General features: G+C 40.4%; 1 protein-coding gene across 1 annotated transcript in view; it reads left to right on the top strand.

The window, feature by feature from the left end:
• RUFY2 (RUN and FYVE domain containing 2) overlaps positions 1-18,697 on the top strand; it is a 53,333-nt gene that overhangs the window by 9,212 nt on the left and 25,424 nt on the right. The window contains exons 3-11 of the mRNA XM_032252671.1: positions 3,415-3,569; positions 6,727-6,850; positions 7,034-7,095; positions 7,959-8,024; positions 11,488-11,557; positions 14,161-14,262; positions 14,399-14,515; positions 16,920-17,087; positions 18,599-18,696. Coding sequence (XP_032108562.1) covers positions 3,415-3,569; positions 6,727-6,850; positions 7,034-7,095; positions 7,959-8,024; positions 11,488-11,557; positions 14,161-14,262; positions 14,399-14,515; positions 16,920-17,087; positions 18,599-18,696 — 962 coding nt within the window. The remainder of the gene's footprint in view (positions 1-3,414; positions 3,570-6,726; positions 6,851-7,033; positions 7,096-7,958; positions 8,025-11,487; positions 11,558-14,160; positions 14,263-14,398; positions 14,516-16,919; positions 17,088-18,598; position 18,697) is intronic.

The following is an 18,697-nucleotide window of genomic DNA, read 5'->3' as shown; positions in this document are numbered from 1 at the left end:
CGCTGTGTTGCCCAGGCTGGAGACCAGTGAGGGATCTTGGCTCACTGCAACCTCCACCTCGGAGGTTCAAGTGATTCTCTTGCTTCAGCCTTTGGAGTAGCTGGAACTACAGGTGCATACCACCGCACAGCTAATTTTTCTATTTTTAGTAGAGATGGGGGTTTACCATGTTGGCCAGGTTGGTCTTGAACTCCTGATTTTTAAAAAAAAATTTTTTCTTTTTTATTTTATTTATTTTTTTGAGACGGAATCTCACTCTGTTCCCCAGGCTGGAGTGCAGTGGAGCAGTCTCGATTTACTGCAACCTCCGCCTCCCAGGTTCAAGCGATTCTCCTGCCTCAACGTCCCGAGTAGCTGGGATTACAGGCATGGTGATACATGCCCGGCAAATTTTTTGTATTTTTAGTAGAGACGGGGTTTCACCGTGTTAGCCAGGATGGTCTTGATCTTTTTTGACCTCTTGATCCGCCCACCTCGGCCTCCCAAGTGCTGGGATTACAGTCGTAAGCCACAACTTCCGGCCAGTGCTTATATTCTTTCCAGTGTAATTAAAATGTAAGCGTTCTCTTTTATCTTTTTTGTTTTGTTTTGTTTTTGTATTTTGAGATTGAGTCTCACCTTGTCGTCTGAGCCGAAGTGCCGTGTCATAATCTCGGCTCACTGCAACCTCTGCCTCCTGGGTTCAAGTGATTCTTGTGCCTCAGTCTCCCAAGTAGCTGGGATTACAGGCATGCACCACGACACCTGGCTAATTTTTGTATTTTTAGTAGAGATGGGAGTTTTGCCGTGTTGACCAGGCTGATCTTTTGAACTCCTGTCCTCACAAGTGCTGGAATTACTGGTGTGAGCTACCATGCCCGGCCTCTCTTAGTTTATCGTAATTCTTGTGAGTGAGATAACTTTGTTTGCGTTAAAGCATTTTCTGTCAGGTTATTAGTTTGTTTTCTCGTAGTTTTACAATTTAGGGTTTTTATATGTTGTGGGGAATATGGTAATATTTTTGCTGTTATTTCACCATTCAAATGTTTGTAAATTGGACTTAACTGAGTGATAAAAGGTAAGTGTCGGCTATTGAGCACTGTGTTAGAGTAATAAGGTAAGTATTTTACATGAATTATCTTCTTTAGTGCTTAAATCAGTCTTGCAGGTAGAGGTTATTATTATAATTATATAGATGTGAAAAATAAATGCCAGATAAATTACAGTTAATAAGTGACAGAGGCAGGATTTAAACCCAGTTTTTAGAGTTAAATATAAAGTGGCTGGGCATGGTGGCTCACACCCATAATCCCAGCACTTTGGAAGGACGAGGTGGGTGGATTGTCTGAGCTCAAGAATTCGAGACCCGCCTGGGCAATATGGGGAAACCCTATGTCTACTAAAAATACGAAAAAATTAGCTGGGTGTGGTGGTGCACTCCTGTAGTCCCTATACTCAGAGGGTTGAGGCAGGAGAATAGCTTGAACCCGGGAGGCGGAGGTTGCGGTGAGCCGAGATCGCGCCATTGCACTCCAGCCTGGGTAACATGAGCGAAACTCCGTCTCAAAAAAAAAAAATAAATAAAAAAAATAAAAGAAGTGAAGATCAAGTCTCTTCCTAAACTATGTGCCAAAATGTTTCCAGTATAAGAAAATATAAAAGTGTGAATGATGCCACTCTCTTTTTAAAAAAAAAAAAAAGTGGTATAAAAGTTGCTTTTGGCCAGGCACGGTGGCTCACGCTTGTAATCCCAGCACTTTTGGAGGCCGAGGTGGGTGGATCACTAGGTCAAGAGATCCAGACCATCCTGGTCAACATGGTGAAACCCTGTCTCTACTAAAATTACAAAAATTAGCTGGGCGTGGTGGTGCGTGCCTGTAGTCTCAGCTACTCTGGAGTCTGAGGCAGGAGAATCACTTGAACCTGGGAGGTGGAGGTTGCGATGAGGCGGAGGAGTGCAATGGCCCAATCTCTGCTCACTGTAACCTCCGCCTCCCAGGTTCAAATGTTCTTCTGCCTCAGCCTCCCGAGTACTTGGGATTACTGGTGTCCATCACCACACCCAGCTATTTTTTGTATTTTTAGTAGAGATGAAGTTTCACCATGTTGGCCAGGCTGGTCTTTAACTCCAGACCTCATGATTCACCCACCTCGGCCTCCCAAAGTGCTGGGATTACAGGTGTGAGCCACCACGCCCGGCCCAGTGAATTTTTAATATTTATTTTTAGAGGGCTAAGCCCATTCAGACTGAATATTTCTTTTTTTTTTTCTCTTTTTTCTTTTTTCTGAGACAGGGTCTCGGTCTGTTGCCCAGGCTCAAGTACAGTGATGCAGTCACTGCTCACTGCTGCCTCTGCCTACTGGGCTCAAGCAACCCTTCTGCCTCAGGCTCCTCAGGAGGTGGGACTACAGGCACATGCCACCACACCTGACATTTTGATTTTTGGTTTTTGGTTTTGATTTTTTAATTTTTATTTTTATTTATATATGTTTTAATAGAGACAGGGTCTCTCTATGTTGCCCAGGCTGTGCTCAAGTGATCCTCCCACCTTTACCTCCCAAAGTGTAGGTATGACAGATGTGATCCACCGTGCCTAGCCTAAATATTTCTTACAGAAGTATTCTCGGGCCAGGCGCGGTGGCTCATGCCTGTAATCTCAGCACTTTGGGAGGCCGAGGCAGGCGGATCATGAGGTGAGGAGTTCAAGACCAGCCTGGCCAACATGATGAAACCTTGTCTCTACTAAAACTAAAATTAGCCAGGTGTGGTGGCATTCGCCTGTAATCCCAGTTACTCAGGAGGCTGAGGCAGAAGAATTGCTTAAACCCGGAAGGGGGAGGTTGCAGTGAGCTGAGATCATGCCATTGCACTCCAGCCTGGGTGACAGAGCGAGACTGTGTCTAAAAAAAAAAAAAAAAAAGTATTCTCACTACAGTCCTGTGCTGCATAACATTTCATTCAATGATGGTGGTCCCATAAGATTATCGTACTCTATTTTTACTTTACCATTTTCATGTTTAGATATGTTTAGATACACAAATACTTACAATCGTGTAACAGTTGCCTACAGCATTCAGTACAGTAGCATGCTATATAGGTTTGCAGCCTAGGAACCCATAGGCTATACTATATAGCATAGGTGTGTATGCCATCTACATTTGCAAATTTATACTCCATGATGAAGTCACCTAACCACGAATTTTTCAGAACATATCCCCATCATTAAGCGACACACTACAGCATTTATAGAGTCATTTCTTCCAAGACATAAAATAGTACCTAGCTGTCCTATAGGAGAAACAAATTTACCCCGCTCTCAGGGATTTGTTTGTGTGCTTGAAGAGATGGTTTAAAGCTATAAAAATGAAAATAAAACCATGCTACAAATGCCCTTTTTCTTTGTTAATGTGTACCTCTAGAGATGGAAGATGTAGTCTGTTATCTTTGGGCTGGAGCTGTTTTCTGACCAATTGGTTGTTCTCTTTAGGACCCCTCTGGGTCGAGCAAGAGCGTGGCTTCGGTTAGCCCTCATGCAAAAAAAAATGGCTGATTATCTGCGTTGCTTAATTATTCAGAGGGATCTTTTGAGGTTAGTACTATTAAGTTGTGTTCTTTTCATTTTTTATTTATATTCTGTCTTCTAAAAAGGATTTAAATGTAATATGAAAGGATATATAATATAAGATGATATAAAGTAAAAGGAGGAGCAAAATGAGACAGAGAAACATGGAGGCATGACATGGATCAGGAATTAGTCTTTTTTTTTCTTTTTTTTGAGACGGAGTTTCGCTCTTGTTGCCCAGGCTGGAGTGCAATGGTGCGATCTCGGCTCACCACAACCTCCGCCTCCTGGGTTCAGGCAATTCTCCTGCCTCAGCCTCCTGAGTAGCTGGGATTACAGGCATGCGCCACCATGCCCAGCTGATTTTTTGTATTTTTAGTAGAGACGGGGTTTCACCGTGTTGACCAGGATGGTCTCGATCACTTGACCTCATGATCCACCCGCCTCGGCCTCCCAAAGTGCTGGGATTACAGGCTTGAGCCACCGCACCTGGCGCAGGAATTAGTCTTATATATGAGTACCATAAGTTTGTTATCAGTCAGGATGGGGAAATTTATATACATTATACTTCTTCCTCTTTAAAAATTTTTTCTTTTGCCCTTCCTGGAAACTGCTATACATAACTACATTTCTAAGTTAGTTTTATTTTTCTGAATTATGGTTAATTCTATGGATAAAAATTTGTGTTGGAATTTGGGGTTCTAATTCCACAGGTTGGTTGGTTGGTTGGTTTGTTTTTAGAATTTGAATATCCAAATTATTGCTTCAACTATATTATGGGCACACTTTAAATTGAAGACCAAACATTTATTTCAACTGGTGGTGTGGCTCACACCTGTAATCCCAGCACTGTGGGAGGCTGAGGCAGGCAGATCACTTGAAGTCAGGAGTTCGAGACCAGCCTGGCCACCATGGTGAAACCGCCATCTCTACTAAAAATACAGAAATTAGTCCTGGTGTAGTGGCTCATGCCTGTAATTGCAGCACTTTGGGAGACCAAAGCGGGCGGATCTCCTGGGGTCAGGAGTTCGAGACCAGCCTGGCCAACGTGGAGAAACCCCATCTCTACTAAGAATACAAAATTAGCTGGGCATGGTGGCACATGCCTGTAATCCCAACTACTTGGGAGGCTGAGGCAGGAGAATCACTTGAACCCAGGAGGCTGAGGTTGCAGTGGGCCGAGATTGTGCTCCAGCCTGGGCAACAAGAGTGAAACTCTGTCTCAAAAAAAAAAAAGGCTGGGCGTGGTGGTGCGTGCTTATAATCTCAGCCACTTTACTTGGGAGGCTGAGGCAGGAGAATTTCTTGAACCCAGGAGAGGGAGGTTGCAGTGAGCTGAGATTGTGTCACTTCACTCCGGCCTGGGTGACAGAGTGAGACCCTGTCTCATAAAAATAAAATAAAATGAAGGCCAAATGTTTATTTAAGACAGACTTTCAGAGCAAGGCAGGCAATCGGTTCTCTAACAGAGTGGGCCCGTAGTAGTCCTCCATTCATCCTTGTTCTGTAAGAGTGCTTCTCTTATGTTGTGGAGAATTTAGTCCTGGTTTTGGTTTTACTTGTGACTGGTTTTACATTGTGGTTTACCCATTTGTTAAATGAGAATGACCATATGTTAAGCACCTGCAGCTTCTCAGTATTCTGAAGAATAATTAAAGTGATTATATAATGTACATAAGACTTATTAAAGGAGGCATGAGACAGTGATAACTACTTCTCTGAACGTATGTTGATGAGACTTAGCGGTTGTTTGTTTGTTTGTTGTTGTTTTTTTTTTTTTTTTTTTTTTGACAAAAACTCCTCCTGTCTCCCAGGCTGGAGTGCAATGGTGCAATCTCAGCTCACTGCAACCTCTGCCTCCTGGGTTCGAGTGATTCTCCTGCCTCAGCCTCCTGAGTAGCTGATTTTTTGTATTTTTAGTATAGACTGGTTTCACTATGTTGGCCAGACTGGTCTTGAAGTCCTGACCTCGTTATCTGCCCGCCTTGGCCTCCCAAAGTGCTGGGATTATAGGCGTGAGCCACTGCGCCCAGCCCACAACTCTTTTTGAACATTTTTTAGAATGTAGATACCTCAAAGTGTCTTTAATTGATGATTATCTATTAAGAACATTTATAATATACCTATCGAATGCATTGACTTGAACATGTTTCATATGTTTATTTTCTACCTTAGTCTTTATTCCAGGGGTCTTAATAAATCCTAGGATTGAAACTTCAACTGTAGTAAAATATGTCATGTTCAGATCAGCAGCTGTCACTATATCCATCTGAGTCAGAAACGTCCCAGGGCTCAGTGTGGCCTCTTTTTTTTTTTTTTTTTCTTTGTTTTTTGAGACGGAGTCTTGTTTTTTTGCCCTGGCTGGCCTGCAATGGCACGATCTTGGCTTACCACAACCTCTACCTCCTGGGCTCGAGCAATTCTCCTGTCTCAGCTTCCCAAGTAGCTGGGATTACAGGCTTGTGCCAGCGTGCCCAGCTAATTTTTGTATTTTTAGTAGAGACGGGGTTTCACCATGTTGGCCAGGGTGGTCTTGAACTCCTGACCTCAAGTGATCCACTTGCCTCAGCCTTCCAAAGTGCTGGGATTACAGGCTTGAGCTACCGCACCAGACTTTTTTTTTTTTTTTTTTTTTTTTGAGGTGGAGTTTCCCAGGCTGTAGTGCAGTGGCGCAATCTTGGCTCACTGCAGCCTCTGCCTCCTGGGTCCCAGTTCAAGCAATTCTGCTACCTCAGCCTCCCAAGTAGCTGGGATTACAGGCACAAGCTACCATGCTCAGCTAAGTTTTGTATTTTAAGTAGAGACGGAGTTTCACCATGTAGGCCAGCTTGGTCTTAAACTCCTGACCTTAAGTGATCTGCCCTCCTTGGCCCCTCAAAATGGTGGGATTGCAGGGGTGAGCCACCGTGCCTGGCACCACTTTTTCTTTTCATCCTTTGCTCCTCTTTTCTCTCTCAAAAAAATTTTTTCTCTTTTATCTCCTTCAGTCCTTTTAATTTTTCAATAGACATTTAAGTTTAAGAAATTTAAAAAGTTATTCAGATGTATAAAGGTAAATTTGAAGATATCTAACTGAGATGGCTTCCGTTTCTGTAAGGTAGATTAGAAAGATAATGGGGATTTAAAATTTTAGTTTTTGAAATAAATTTGTGATTTAAAGTCCTTATTTTTAAAATTTTCACAGTGAGTTTTATGAGTATCATGCACTAATGATGGAAGAAGAAGGAGCAGTAATTGTTGGGCTGCTGGTTGGCCTGAATGTGATCGATGCTAATCTTTGTGTGAAGGGAGAGGATTTAGACTCACAAGTAAGTGAAAGTGATTAGTATCAAATGCGGAGTGTTTTTAGTTTGCATAGTTCCTCCTCGATCATTTGAAGTTGTAAACAGGACTGTTATACACTAAAGGAATATTAAGAATGATGTTCAGTAAAGGTACTTCTGATAAAATATTTTCTCCCTTTAAATAAAAAAAAACTTTATTTACTTCAGGTTGGAGTGATTGATTTTTCTATGTATTTAAAGAATGAAGAAGATATTGGAAATAAAGAAAGGTATGGTTTTCATAAGTTATTTCACATATTGGATTTTTTATATAGCTCTTTACAAATCATTATAAGACCTTTCCATTTACAATGTGCTTTTATTTTGTTGTTTTCTCCCCTGTGACTTCTCCTTCATTTCATTTTCACTTCCATTACAAGCTTTAGAAAGCAGATTATGGAAAATCACCTGGGAGAAGGAGGTTTTATTAATAGTATGAAATGGGACCTTTGGTCATACCTGTAAATTACTGAGACCCATCTTAATAGGTGTTTTTTGGAATAAAAGAGATGAAAGCTAATTATTCACAAGTTTGCAAATACTGATTTACTTCAATATCTAATTATTATTATTATTTTTTGAGACAGAATCTTGCTCTGTTACCCAGGCTGGAGTGCAGTGGCATGATCTTAGCTCTCTTCAACCTCTGCCTCCTGGGTTCAAGCGATTCTCCTGCCTCAGCCTCCCCGGTAACTGGGATTACAGACTCCCACCACCGCACCCAGCTAATTTTTGTATTTTTAGTAGAGACAGGGTTTCATCACATTGGCCATACTGGTCTTGAACTCCTGGACTCAAGTGATACACCTGCGTTGGCCACCCAAAGTGCTGTGATTACAGGAGTGAGCCACTGTGCCGGCTCTAATTATGTTTAAATTTAAAATACACTAATGGTATTGTTAAGTGTATTATTAGCAAGTAATTTGTTCAACAAAGGTTATAATTACTTAGTACACAGCTTACTGTTATGTTTTATTTTAAAGGAAAGACAATGTTTTATTGTTTCAGTTTTATAATAATTTTAGATGATTTAGGTTTTTTTTGCACTTAATACCTTTTCAACTAGCGCAAAGCTGCTTTTTTCCTCATTTAGGAATGTTCAAATTGCTGCAATATTAGACCAAAAGAATTATGTTGAAGAATTAAATAGACAACTGAAGTAAGTATTATGGATACTTAAAACATTTATGAATATTGTCTTAGGTCTTGTTTTTGTTTTTTTCCCTTCACTTCAGCCTATCCTATTCCTTTCTTCTAAGAGTCTTTGAGAAGGGGTTGAGGGGATAGAAAAAAATGGAAAGTAAGAATACAGAGAATTATTGGAGATAATTCATTTTAAGCAGAAAATGAGAGTCAGATTTTTAAAATTGAATCCTCATAGGGTTTAAATAGAACTTAAAACTTATTGTTGTTCCCTTGACAAAAAGAGGCTAGATAAGGTGAAAGTTTGTATCATTTTGATAGTTCAAAAATTCATTTTTCCTACTTCAAAGGGCTTCATATGTAAATGTGGCTTTCTGTCATCTTCTATGGTGGAAGTTTTTGCCTTCTTACATTGTCAACTGGTCATTAAAGCCATCAGTGAACACACTTGTTGAGAAGAATTTCCGAGACCTGCATGTAAAGTAGTAAAGTGCAGTTCCTTTTTTTTTTGAGATGGAGTTTTGCTTTTGTTGCCCAGGCTGGAGTGAAATGGCACCATCTCAGCTCACTGCAACCTCCCTCTCCCGGGTTCAAGCAATTCTCCTGCCTCAGCCTCCCACCTACCATTCACCACCATGCCCAGCTAATTTTGTATTTTTAGTAGAGATGGGGTCTCTCCATTTGATCAGGCAAGTCTTAAACTCTTGACCCCAGGTGATCGCCCGCCTTGGCCTCCTGAAGTGTTGGGATTATAGGCATGAGCCACTTCGCCTGGCTGACCTTGTTTCAAAATGAATGAATAAATAAAAATAAATGTTTCATTGCTTTTTTTTTGTTTTTTTTTTTTTTGAGACAGGTCTCACTGTTACCCAGGCTGGAGTGCAGTGGCCTGGTCTTGGCTCACTGCCACCTCTGCCTACTGGGCTCAGAGATCCTCCCACCTCAGCCTCCCAGGTAGCTGGGAGCACAGGCTCGTGCCACAACACCTGGCTAATTTTTTGTAGTTTTGATAGAGATGGGGTTTCTCCATGTTGCCCAGGCTGGTCTCAAACTCCTGAACTAGGCTTTCCACCCACTGTGGCCTCCTAAAGTGCTGGTATTACAGGTGTTAGCCACTGTACCTGGTCTTCCATTGATTTTCTAATAAAAAGTAGTTATCGTACACTTAGAATATTTCAAAAGTATAGAAAACATAGAAAAAGGTAGAATTCTATTGCATATGCAAGAATAAAAGGGAAAAAAGAAAAAGGTAGAATTCACCTATCCTTCCTTACTCAAAACTACTATTGAGGGTTTATTGTTTTCAAAGTGCTTTTCTTGACGATTGTATCCTCACATAAAGGCAAGGTGAATATTATTGTCCAATTTTACAGAAAAGAAACGGAAGCTAAGGAAGGTTTTATAACTTTTTTTTTTTTTTTTTTGAGACTGAATCTTCCCCCATCTCTCAGGCTGGAGTGCAATGGTGTGATCTCAGCTCACTGCAACCTGTACTTCCCAGGTTCAAACAGTTCTGCCTCAGCCTCCTGTGTAGCTGGGATTACAGGTGCCCACCACCATGCCCAACTAAGTTTGTATTTTTAGTTGAGTTGGGGTTTCACCATATTGGCCAGGGTGGTCTCGAACTCCTGACCTTGTGATCCCCCCCACCTCAGCCTCCCAAATTGCTGGGATTACAGGCATGAGCCACTGTGCCTGGCCGGTTTTACATCTTTCAAGATGACAGATTTAGGAAGTAGAAAAGCAGGGCCCTTGGTTTTAGGTCTCCCAGACCTGTGTTTGTCGTACCATCAGGACATCCTGGAGCTATTTGTGAGAAACTCAAGTTGTCTACCTAAGAATGATTATATCTTTCTTTTTTTTTTTTTTTTTTTTGTCTTTTGAGACGGAGTCTTGTTCTGTTGCCAGACTGGAGTGCAGTGGCGTGATCTCAGCTCACTGAAACATCCGCCTCCCGGGTTCAAGCTAGTCTTCTGCCTCAGCCTCCCAAGTAGCTGGGGCAACAGGCACGTGCCACCAGGCTCAGCTAATTTTTGTATTTTTAGTAGAGATGGGGTTTAACTATGTTGGCCAGGATGGTCTTGATCTCCTGACCTTGTGATTTGCCCACCTCGGCCTCCCCAAGTGTTGGTGATTACAGACGTGAGCCACCGTGCCCAGCCAGAATGATTACATCTTAAAAATGATTTAATATGAATGGAAAAACATTTTTTTTGTTTCACTAGTAAAACTAAAATACCAACACTTGTTTCTGAGTCTGGTATAAAATTATTGAGTTTGCTGAAACATGCTATATATAGAATATTACATTTTATTAAGGAAGGTTTTGAGATGATAGTATCAAGCAGGGCTTGGACAACATTCTCTTTTTTTTATTATTTTCCCTTTTTTTTGAGATGGAGTTTTGCTCTTGTTGCCCAGGCTGGAGTACAGTGGTGTGATCTCGGCTCACTGCAACCTCTGTCTTTCAGGTTCTGCCTCCCAAAGTGCTGGGATTACAGGTGTGAGCCGCCACACCTGTCCAACATTTTAAATAAAACATACGATAATGTCCAATCTTGATTCATTTAAACAAAAATGCAAAAAAAAAAAGTGTGTTCATCTGGTATAATCTGACCTTCGACTATTTCCTTTGAAAGACAGGGTGTTTAGCTGCCAGATACTTGATACTAATAACCCGATGCTGGGTATCTCATTGAGAAATATGAATATATTTCTCAAACCATGGTTGACATTGGAGGTCGAGTTCTTATGAAAATGGAGAGGGGAAACAGAATGGAACTTGAATTAAAGACCATTGTTTATATGTTTCATCAAACCATATAAAGTAGGCATTTAAAGTTCATCCTTTTAAATATAATTTTAACAATATTTAGTAATCTTTGTGTGGGATTTTTATTCCCAAATATTTTCAGTTAAATTTAGAAGGACCCTAAGAAGGCAATTTAAAAAAATGAGTAGGCCAGGTGCAGTTGCTGACACTTGTAATTCCAGCACTTTGGAAGGCTGAAGGGGGTGATCGTGAGGTGAGGAGTTCAAGACCAGCCTGACCAATGTGGTGAAACCAAGTCTGTACTAAAAATACAAAAATTAGCCAGGCACAGTGGTGCGTACCTATAATCCCATATACTCAGGAGGCTGAGGCAGGAGAATTGCTTGAACCTGGGAGGCAGAGGTTGCAGTGAGCTGAGATCTCACCACTGCACTCCAGCCTAGGTGACAGAGCAAGACTCTGTCTCAAAAAAAAAAAAAGTAGCACCAAATGGAATTTTAATAGAAATATTATTTTGCTATACTCTTTATTGCCCTCCTAACTAAATCAAGTTATCCAAGCTAATGAAATTTTCCACACTGAGAAATTTGGACAGGGCATTGGTGCCTGTCAGTAAACATAATAAGTATGTCTAGGATAACATACGTTTTTGTACCTTTGTGAGTTTGTGTGATTTTGAATGAGTTTTTTTCTTTATTAATTTCAGCAGCACAGTCAGCAGCCTCCATTCACGAGTTGATTCATTAGAAAAGTCAAATACTAAGCTGATTGAAGAGGTATTGTCTAATGGATAAATATATTTCATGGACCTAGTGTTTGTGATCCTTTTCCATTTTAAGTATGAATGCATTAAGCATACACACAGATGAACGCAAACTCATTGTGGTGCAGTACTTGTAATATAGTTGTAACTAATTATTATAAGTTCTAGAGAAACCATATATTCTTAGGCAAATCCTCAGTTATGTGTATCTGTAAGATACTATATTTGAGATACCTTCTAGAAATGAGCCTCAGAGATGAAACTCACACAAACTCTTCAATATTTAAGCTGTGATTCTCATTTTAAAATCTGGATGACCTGTATTTACCTAGTGAAGTCACCTATATTAGAAATTATTGTTAAGTGCAGCAAACCACCATGGCACATGTGTACCTATGTATCAAACCTACACATTCTGCACATGTATCCCAGAACTTAAAGTATAATAATAATAAAAACCACATTAAAAAAAGAGAAATTCTTGTTAAAATGATAACCGTCCCTCTGTTTCCACTCTTCCACTAGTCAGGTTACTTTTCTTCGCAGGTATCACTGCTTGATTATGTTGACCTTTTTTTTTATTTTTATTTTTTATTTATTTATTTTTTTTTTGAGACAAGAGGCTCACTCTGTCACCAGGCTCCAGGCTGGAGTTCAGTGGCATGATCTTGGCTCACTGCAACCTCCACCTCCAGGGTTCAAGCAATTCTCCAGCCTCAGCCTCCTGAGCAGCTGGAACTACAGGCACGCACCACCATGCCCAGCTAATTTTTTGTATTTTTTAGTAGAGGCGGGGTTTCACCATGTTGGCCTGGATGTTCTCGATCTCTTGACCTTGTGATCTGCCCGCCTCAGCGTCCCAAAGTGCTGGGATTACAGGCGTGAGCCACCACGCCCGGCCCACTTTTTCCACCTTCCCATATGTAAAACTCATCCCACATGCTGTGGTTTCTTGCGTTGTAAAAGTAGCCGTCTGGTGATCCTAGAGTGCATCTGAATCAGAACCAGAAATTTATCTCGGCTCTCTTTATTGTAGAATTGCTTTCTAGATGGGGTTTTCAAAAAAAAAATTTATTAAACCACAGAATTATTGCTTACATATTTTCAGAAATATTTAGGCTTCTGTTATTTGTACTGTGAACCCTATTTTCCATGTTAACATTCTCATTTCTTTTAAAATTGGCCTAATTTTTCCAAACCAAGGAACACATGATAATTTGCATGACTGCAGTTAAGAATGCATCTTTATTTTGATGTTTGGGCTCCTGATTGAGACCCCTTTAGAGGTGCTCACAAATTTGTGCCTCTTCTTGACTTTAGTAGCACTATGAAGTTCAAGTTGATCCCTGATAAAGTGTTCAGAAATGTGTTAATTGCAGACCATCATTAGGGAATGATCTCTGCTTTGCTTTTTTTTTTTTTTTTTTTTTTAAGATGGAGCCTCACTCTGTTGCCCAGGCTGGAGTGCAGTGGCAGATCTCAGCTCTCTGCAGCCTCCACCTCCCAGGTTTAAGCAATTCTCCCGCCTCAGTCTCCTGAGTAGCTGGGATTACAGGTGCATGCTAACCTTGCCCGGCTAAGGCTAATTTTTTTTTTTTTTTTTAGACGGGGTTTCACTCATACTACCCAGGCTGGAGTGCAATGGCGCGATCTCGGCTCACTGCAACCTCCGCCTCCTGGGTTCAGGCAATTCTTCTGCCTCAGCCTCCTGAGTAGCTGGGATTACAGGCACACGCCACCATGCCCAGCTAATTTTTTGTATCTTTAGTAGAGACGGGGTTTCACCATGTTGACCAGGATGGTCTTGATCTCTTGACCTTGTGATCCACCCGCCTCAGCCTCCCAAAGTGCTGGGATTACAGGCTTGAGCCACCGCGCCCGGCCCAGGCTAATTTTTATATTTTTAGTAGAGTTGGGGTTTCGCCATGTTGGCCAGGCTGGTCTTGAACTCCTGACCTCATGATTCACTCGCCTTGGCCTCCCAAAGTGCTGGGATTACAGGCATGAGCTACCATGCCTGGTCTTTGCTTTGCTTTCATAGGATCTCTCTTTTCATTCTGGGTGCAGAGTCAAACCACTTGATCATTCCTGTTTAACTCATGATAAGACCTATCTCATGTTTGTCATAGTTGCTTAAGTTCCTATTACATGTGCAGATTTCATGAGGTATCCTATTCAGTTACAACAAATGTCTGTATTACATTTTCAATGATAGCACATTTCCTTATACATGTTTTTATCTTTACACAAATCTTGAAAGTTTTTGTTATTTAATAAATACTTCTTTGTTTACTCAGACACTTTGTATTCAGGACATAGTGTAAATACTATAGCAAGCATATATGTTTAGTATAAGCATAACAAATAAACCTAATGTGTTTCAACTATAAAAGAAAATAGTTGGAGTAGTTCAAAAGGAAGTAAGAATACAATTTTTAAAATTAGTGTCTTGGGATAACAACGAGCATATTTTTCTTATAAACGTTTCTGTGATTGTGACATTTTGCTAGTTGTAAAGATTTTATTTTCTGTTATTTATGGCCATGCACATAACCTGTAAAACAAATAAAAGGGTGTTTAAAGTCTTTTTTCTTGCCCCTATTCCATTATTTTTAGTTAGCAATAGCAAAGAATAATATCATTAAACTCCAAGAAGAAAATCATCAATTACGAAGTGAAAATAAATTGATTTTAATGAAAGCACAGCAGCACCTAGAGGTAAGTATAGACTGCTTTCAAGCAGACTGTCTCGTGTCGGAAATGACCATTTTTAGGGACTTTTGCATGAAGTAGGTATGTCTGTGCTGTATGAATAGTAGTAATTATAGAATGAAAAATTTTGTTTTCTTTCTAGGTTACCAAAGTAGATGTGGAAACTGAGCTTCAAACATATAAGCATTCTCGTCAGGGGCTAGATGAAATGTATAATGAAGCCAGAAGGCAGCTTCGAGATGAATCTCAGTTACGACAGGTAGGTTATATTAAAAATTACATTAGCAAAATCATCCTGGGAATAATGTATAGGATTAACTTTATGATTTTCCTAATATTTAAATATGTTGTTCTTTTCTATTTCATTTTCTATAATGCTGGTCACAACCCATTCATTCACAATCATATACTATAACTTAGAGTTTAAAAACCACTGATACAGGCCGGGCACAGTGGCTTGCCCCTGTAATCCCAGCACTTTGGGAGGCCAAGGCAGGCAGATCACTTGAGGCCAGGAGTTTGAGACCAGCCTGGCCAAAATAGCAAAGCCCCATTTCTATAAAAAATACAAAAATTAGCTGGGTGTGGTGGCACATGCCTATAGTCCCAGCTACTCAGGAGGCTCAGGTACATGAATCACTTGAACCCAGGAGGCAGAGGCTACAGTAAACCAAGATCGCACCTCTGCACTCCAGCCTAGGTGACAGAGCAAGACCCTGTCTCAAAACAACAACAGGCTGGGCACGGTGCCTCATACCTGTAATTCCAACACTTTGGGAGGCCAAGGCAGGTGAATCACTTGAGGCCATGAGTTCGACACCAGCCTGGCCAACACAGCAAAATTCCATCCCTAGAAAAAATACAAAAATTAGCCAGGCATGGTGGCACATGCCTTGTAGTCCCAGTTATTTGGGAGGCTGAGGTTCAAGAATCACATGAACCCAGGAGGCAGAGGCTGCAGTGAGCCAAGATCGCGCCACTGCACTCCAGCCTAAGTGACAGAGCAAGACTCCATCTCAAAACAACAAAACACTGATACAGTGGAAGCTTAGAAAATTTGAAAGGATTAAGGGGTGAGCTTGCTATACCACACCAAAAAGAATAAGGCTGAGATTTTAAATGGTGCTTGAGGCTTGAGGCTAATTTTTATATTTTTTCTAGGGATGGAATTTTGCTGTGTTGGCCAGGCTGGTGTCGAACTCATGGCCTCAAGTGATTCACCTGCCTTGGCCTCCCAAAGTGTTGGAATTACAGGTATGAGGCACCGTGCCCAGCCTGTTGTTGTTTTGAGACAGGGTCTTGCTCTGTCACCTAGGCTGGAGTGCAGAGGTGCGATCTTGGTTTACTGCAGCCTCTGCCTCCCGGGTTCAAGTGATTCATGTACCTGAGCCTCCTGACTAGCTGGGACTATAGGCATGTGCCACCACACCCAGCTAATTTTTGTATTTTTTATAGAAATGGGGCTTTGCTATTTTGGCCAGGCTGGTCTCAAACTCCTGGCCTCAAGTGATCTGCCTGCCTTGGCCTCCCAAAGTGCTGGGATTACAGGGGCAAGCCACTGTGCCCGGCCTGTATCAGTGGTTTTTAAACTCTAAGTTATAGTATATGATTGTGAATGAATGGGTTGTGACCAGCATTATAGAAAATGAAATAGAAAAGAACAACATATTTAAATATTAGGAAAATCATAAAGTTAACTTGTTTTTTAACCTTTCAAATTGTGAAATATAATGCCAACAGAAAAAATACTAATGCACAGCTTAATGAATTATAACACAAATAACCTGTATGACCACCACCCAGGTCAAGAAGAGAATATTGCCAGTCTTTCTATCACCTTTTCTGTCTTTATGTTAATAAATTTCTTAACAAAAATTCTTTTTTTTTTTTTTTTTAAAGTGACAGGGTTTCTCCATGTTGGTCAGGCTGGTCTTGAATTCCTGACCTCAGGTGATCTGCCGCCTCGGCCTCCCAAAGTGCTGGAATTATAGGCGTGAGCCACTGCGTCCAGTGATAAAAAAATTCTTAAGAAATTAAACTGTGTTTTAACTTTGGCCTTTGCTTGTATAGACTGCTTCATTTCCTTTTGTTTAAGGAAAACTAATATCAAATTTGTGAAGCATGAAAATGATTAATTCTTAAACCAGTAAAATAATGATTAACAGAATATAGAAAATGCTTTCATTTTAGCAAAAACTGCATTTAAAAATATTTTTTGAGACAGGCTCTTAATCCATTACCCAGGCTGGAGTGCAGTGGCGTGATTTTGGCTCACTGCAACTGTTGCCTCCCGGGTTCAAGTGATCCTCTTACTTCACCCTTTCTAGTAACTGGGTAAATAGGTGCATGCCACCATGCCCAGCTAAGTTTTTGTATTTTTTGATAGAGATGGAGTTTTACCATGTTGGTCAGGCTGGTCTCGAACTCCTGACCTCAACTGCTCCACCCATTTCGGCCTCCCAAAATTCTGGGATTACAGGCATGAGCCACCGCGCCCAACCCTGCGTTTCAAAATATTTATTGTGTGGTTATAGGGCCTGGTTGATTTCCTTTAATGGACTTAAAAAGTGTAGTCTGTATATTGAAGGGAAAATCTTTCATAAAGTTTATTTAATTTTACATCCTGAAGTGGAATGTGAATTGAGAATATATTGAAATTGCAGGATGTGGAGAATGAGCTCGCAGTACAAGTTAGTATGAAGCATGAGATTGAACTTGCCATGAAGTTGCTGGAGAAAGATATCCATGAGAAACAAGATACTCTGATAGGTCTTCGACAACAACTAGAGGAAGTTAAAGCAATTAACATAGAGATGTATCAAAAGTTGCAGGTAAGGATTGTTCTTAATTTTTTATAAATTGCAAGTAGATATTTGTAGAAAGGTTTTGGTTTTTAAGATGAGCCCATTTTAACTGTACCATATTAGTTATAAAGTCCAATGTCTTTTTTTCTAAATGAAATTTTAAGAAATATAATGAAAAAGGTACCAACAAACAAAATAACACCTGTCTAAATTGTTTTTTTTAATGCTGAAAGGTTAAGAGTATGAAAATTAAATATTTTGGGAAGGGGCCGGGCGTGGTGGCTCACGCCTGTAATCCCAGCACTTTGAGTGGCAGAGGTGGGCAGATCACCTAAGGTCAGGAGTTTAAGACCAGCCTGGCCAACATGGTGAAACTCTGTCTTTTAAAAAAAAAAAAATCTTTTGGGAAAACTCAATTTAAACTGCAAGACGTTTTTATGAACTTTTTTTTACAGTATAGTCCCAGGAAAGATTTAATTTCAATTGAAATGCTACACTATTATAATAGTAAATTTTCTTTCTTTCCCCTTTTTTTTTTTTTTTTTAAAAGACAGAGTCTCACTCTGTTGCCTGGGCTGGAGTGCAGGTTCAAGCCTCCCAGGTTCAAGCCTCTCCTGCCTGAGCCTCCCTAGTAGCTGGGACTATAGGCATGCACCAATATGCCCAACTGCTTTTTGTATTTTTAGTAGAGACAGGGTATCACAGTGTTGGCCAGGCTAGTTTCGAACTCCTGACTCAGGTGTTCCGCCCACCTCAGCCTCCCAAAGTGCTGGGATTACAGGAGTGAGCCACCATGCCTGGCCCATAATTGTAAATTTTCTAAGATTATGGTGCTATTAAGTAGATTTGTTGCCAAAAACCCTTTACAATTTAATTAATTTGAAAAATGTCATATTTTACAAGAATGTATGCTGTCATCTTCCAAAAATATTGAAGGGTGAGTTTTCTTTATTACATTTTATTAAAAAAATTTTTTTGTTTAGGTTCTGGGAAAAAAATCTTTAGGTTCTGGGGAAAAAACGATGTTTTTTGTTTTGCCTTCTGTAGAGATGAGGTCTCACTATATTGCCCAGGCTAGTCTCAAGCTATCCTTTCACCTTGGCCTCCCAAAGCACTGGGATTACAGATATGAGTCACTGCACCCATCCTATTAACATTTTAAATGAAGATTAATAAAGGCTGGGTGCCATGGCTCATGCCTGTAATCCTAGCCCTTTGGGAGGCCAAGATGGAAGGATTGCTTGAGGCCAGGAGTTCCAACATAGCAAAACCCCATCTTAAAAAAAAAAAAAAAAAAATTAATAGCAGTGTTTTATATGGCACAATTATTTTAATGTACAAAGTAACTCTTTTCATTTAAAAGTAACAGTCCCATAGCAAAATGGTGTAAGAAACTTATAAATATTCAGGTTAAAAGATCAAAACTCTGCTTGGGAGACTGAAGTTCAAACCTAACCTGGGCAGCACAGTGAAACCCTGTCTCTTAAAAAACAGAAAAAAAAAAATAAAAACACCATAGCTTTTGTTTTTGTAAATAGGGTTCTGAAGATGGCTTGAAAGAAAAAAATGAAATAATTGCCCGACTAGAAGAAAAAACCAATAAAATTACTGCAGCCATGAGGCAGCTGGAACAAAGG

Source organism: Sapajus apella, unplaced genomic scaffold, assembly GCF_009761245.1.
Source record: "Sapajus apella isolate SASKATOON/1434 unplaced genomic scaffold, GSC_monkey_1.0 scaffold78, whole genome shotgun sequence".
Taxonomy (NCBI): Eukaryota; Metazoa; Chordata; class Mammalia; order Primates; family Cebidae; genus Sapajus; species Sapajus apella.
The sequence above is the reverse complement of the archived record's forward strand: the minus strand, read 5'-3'. Positions and strand labels throughout refer to the sequence as shown.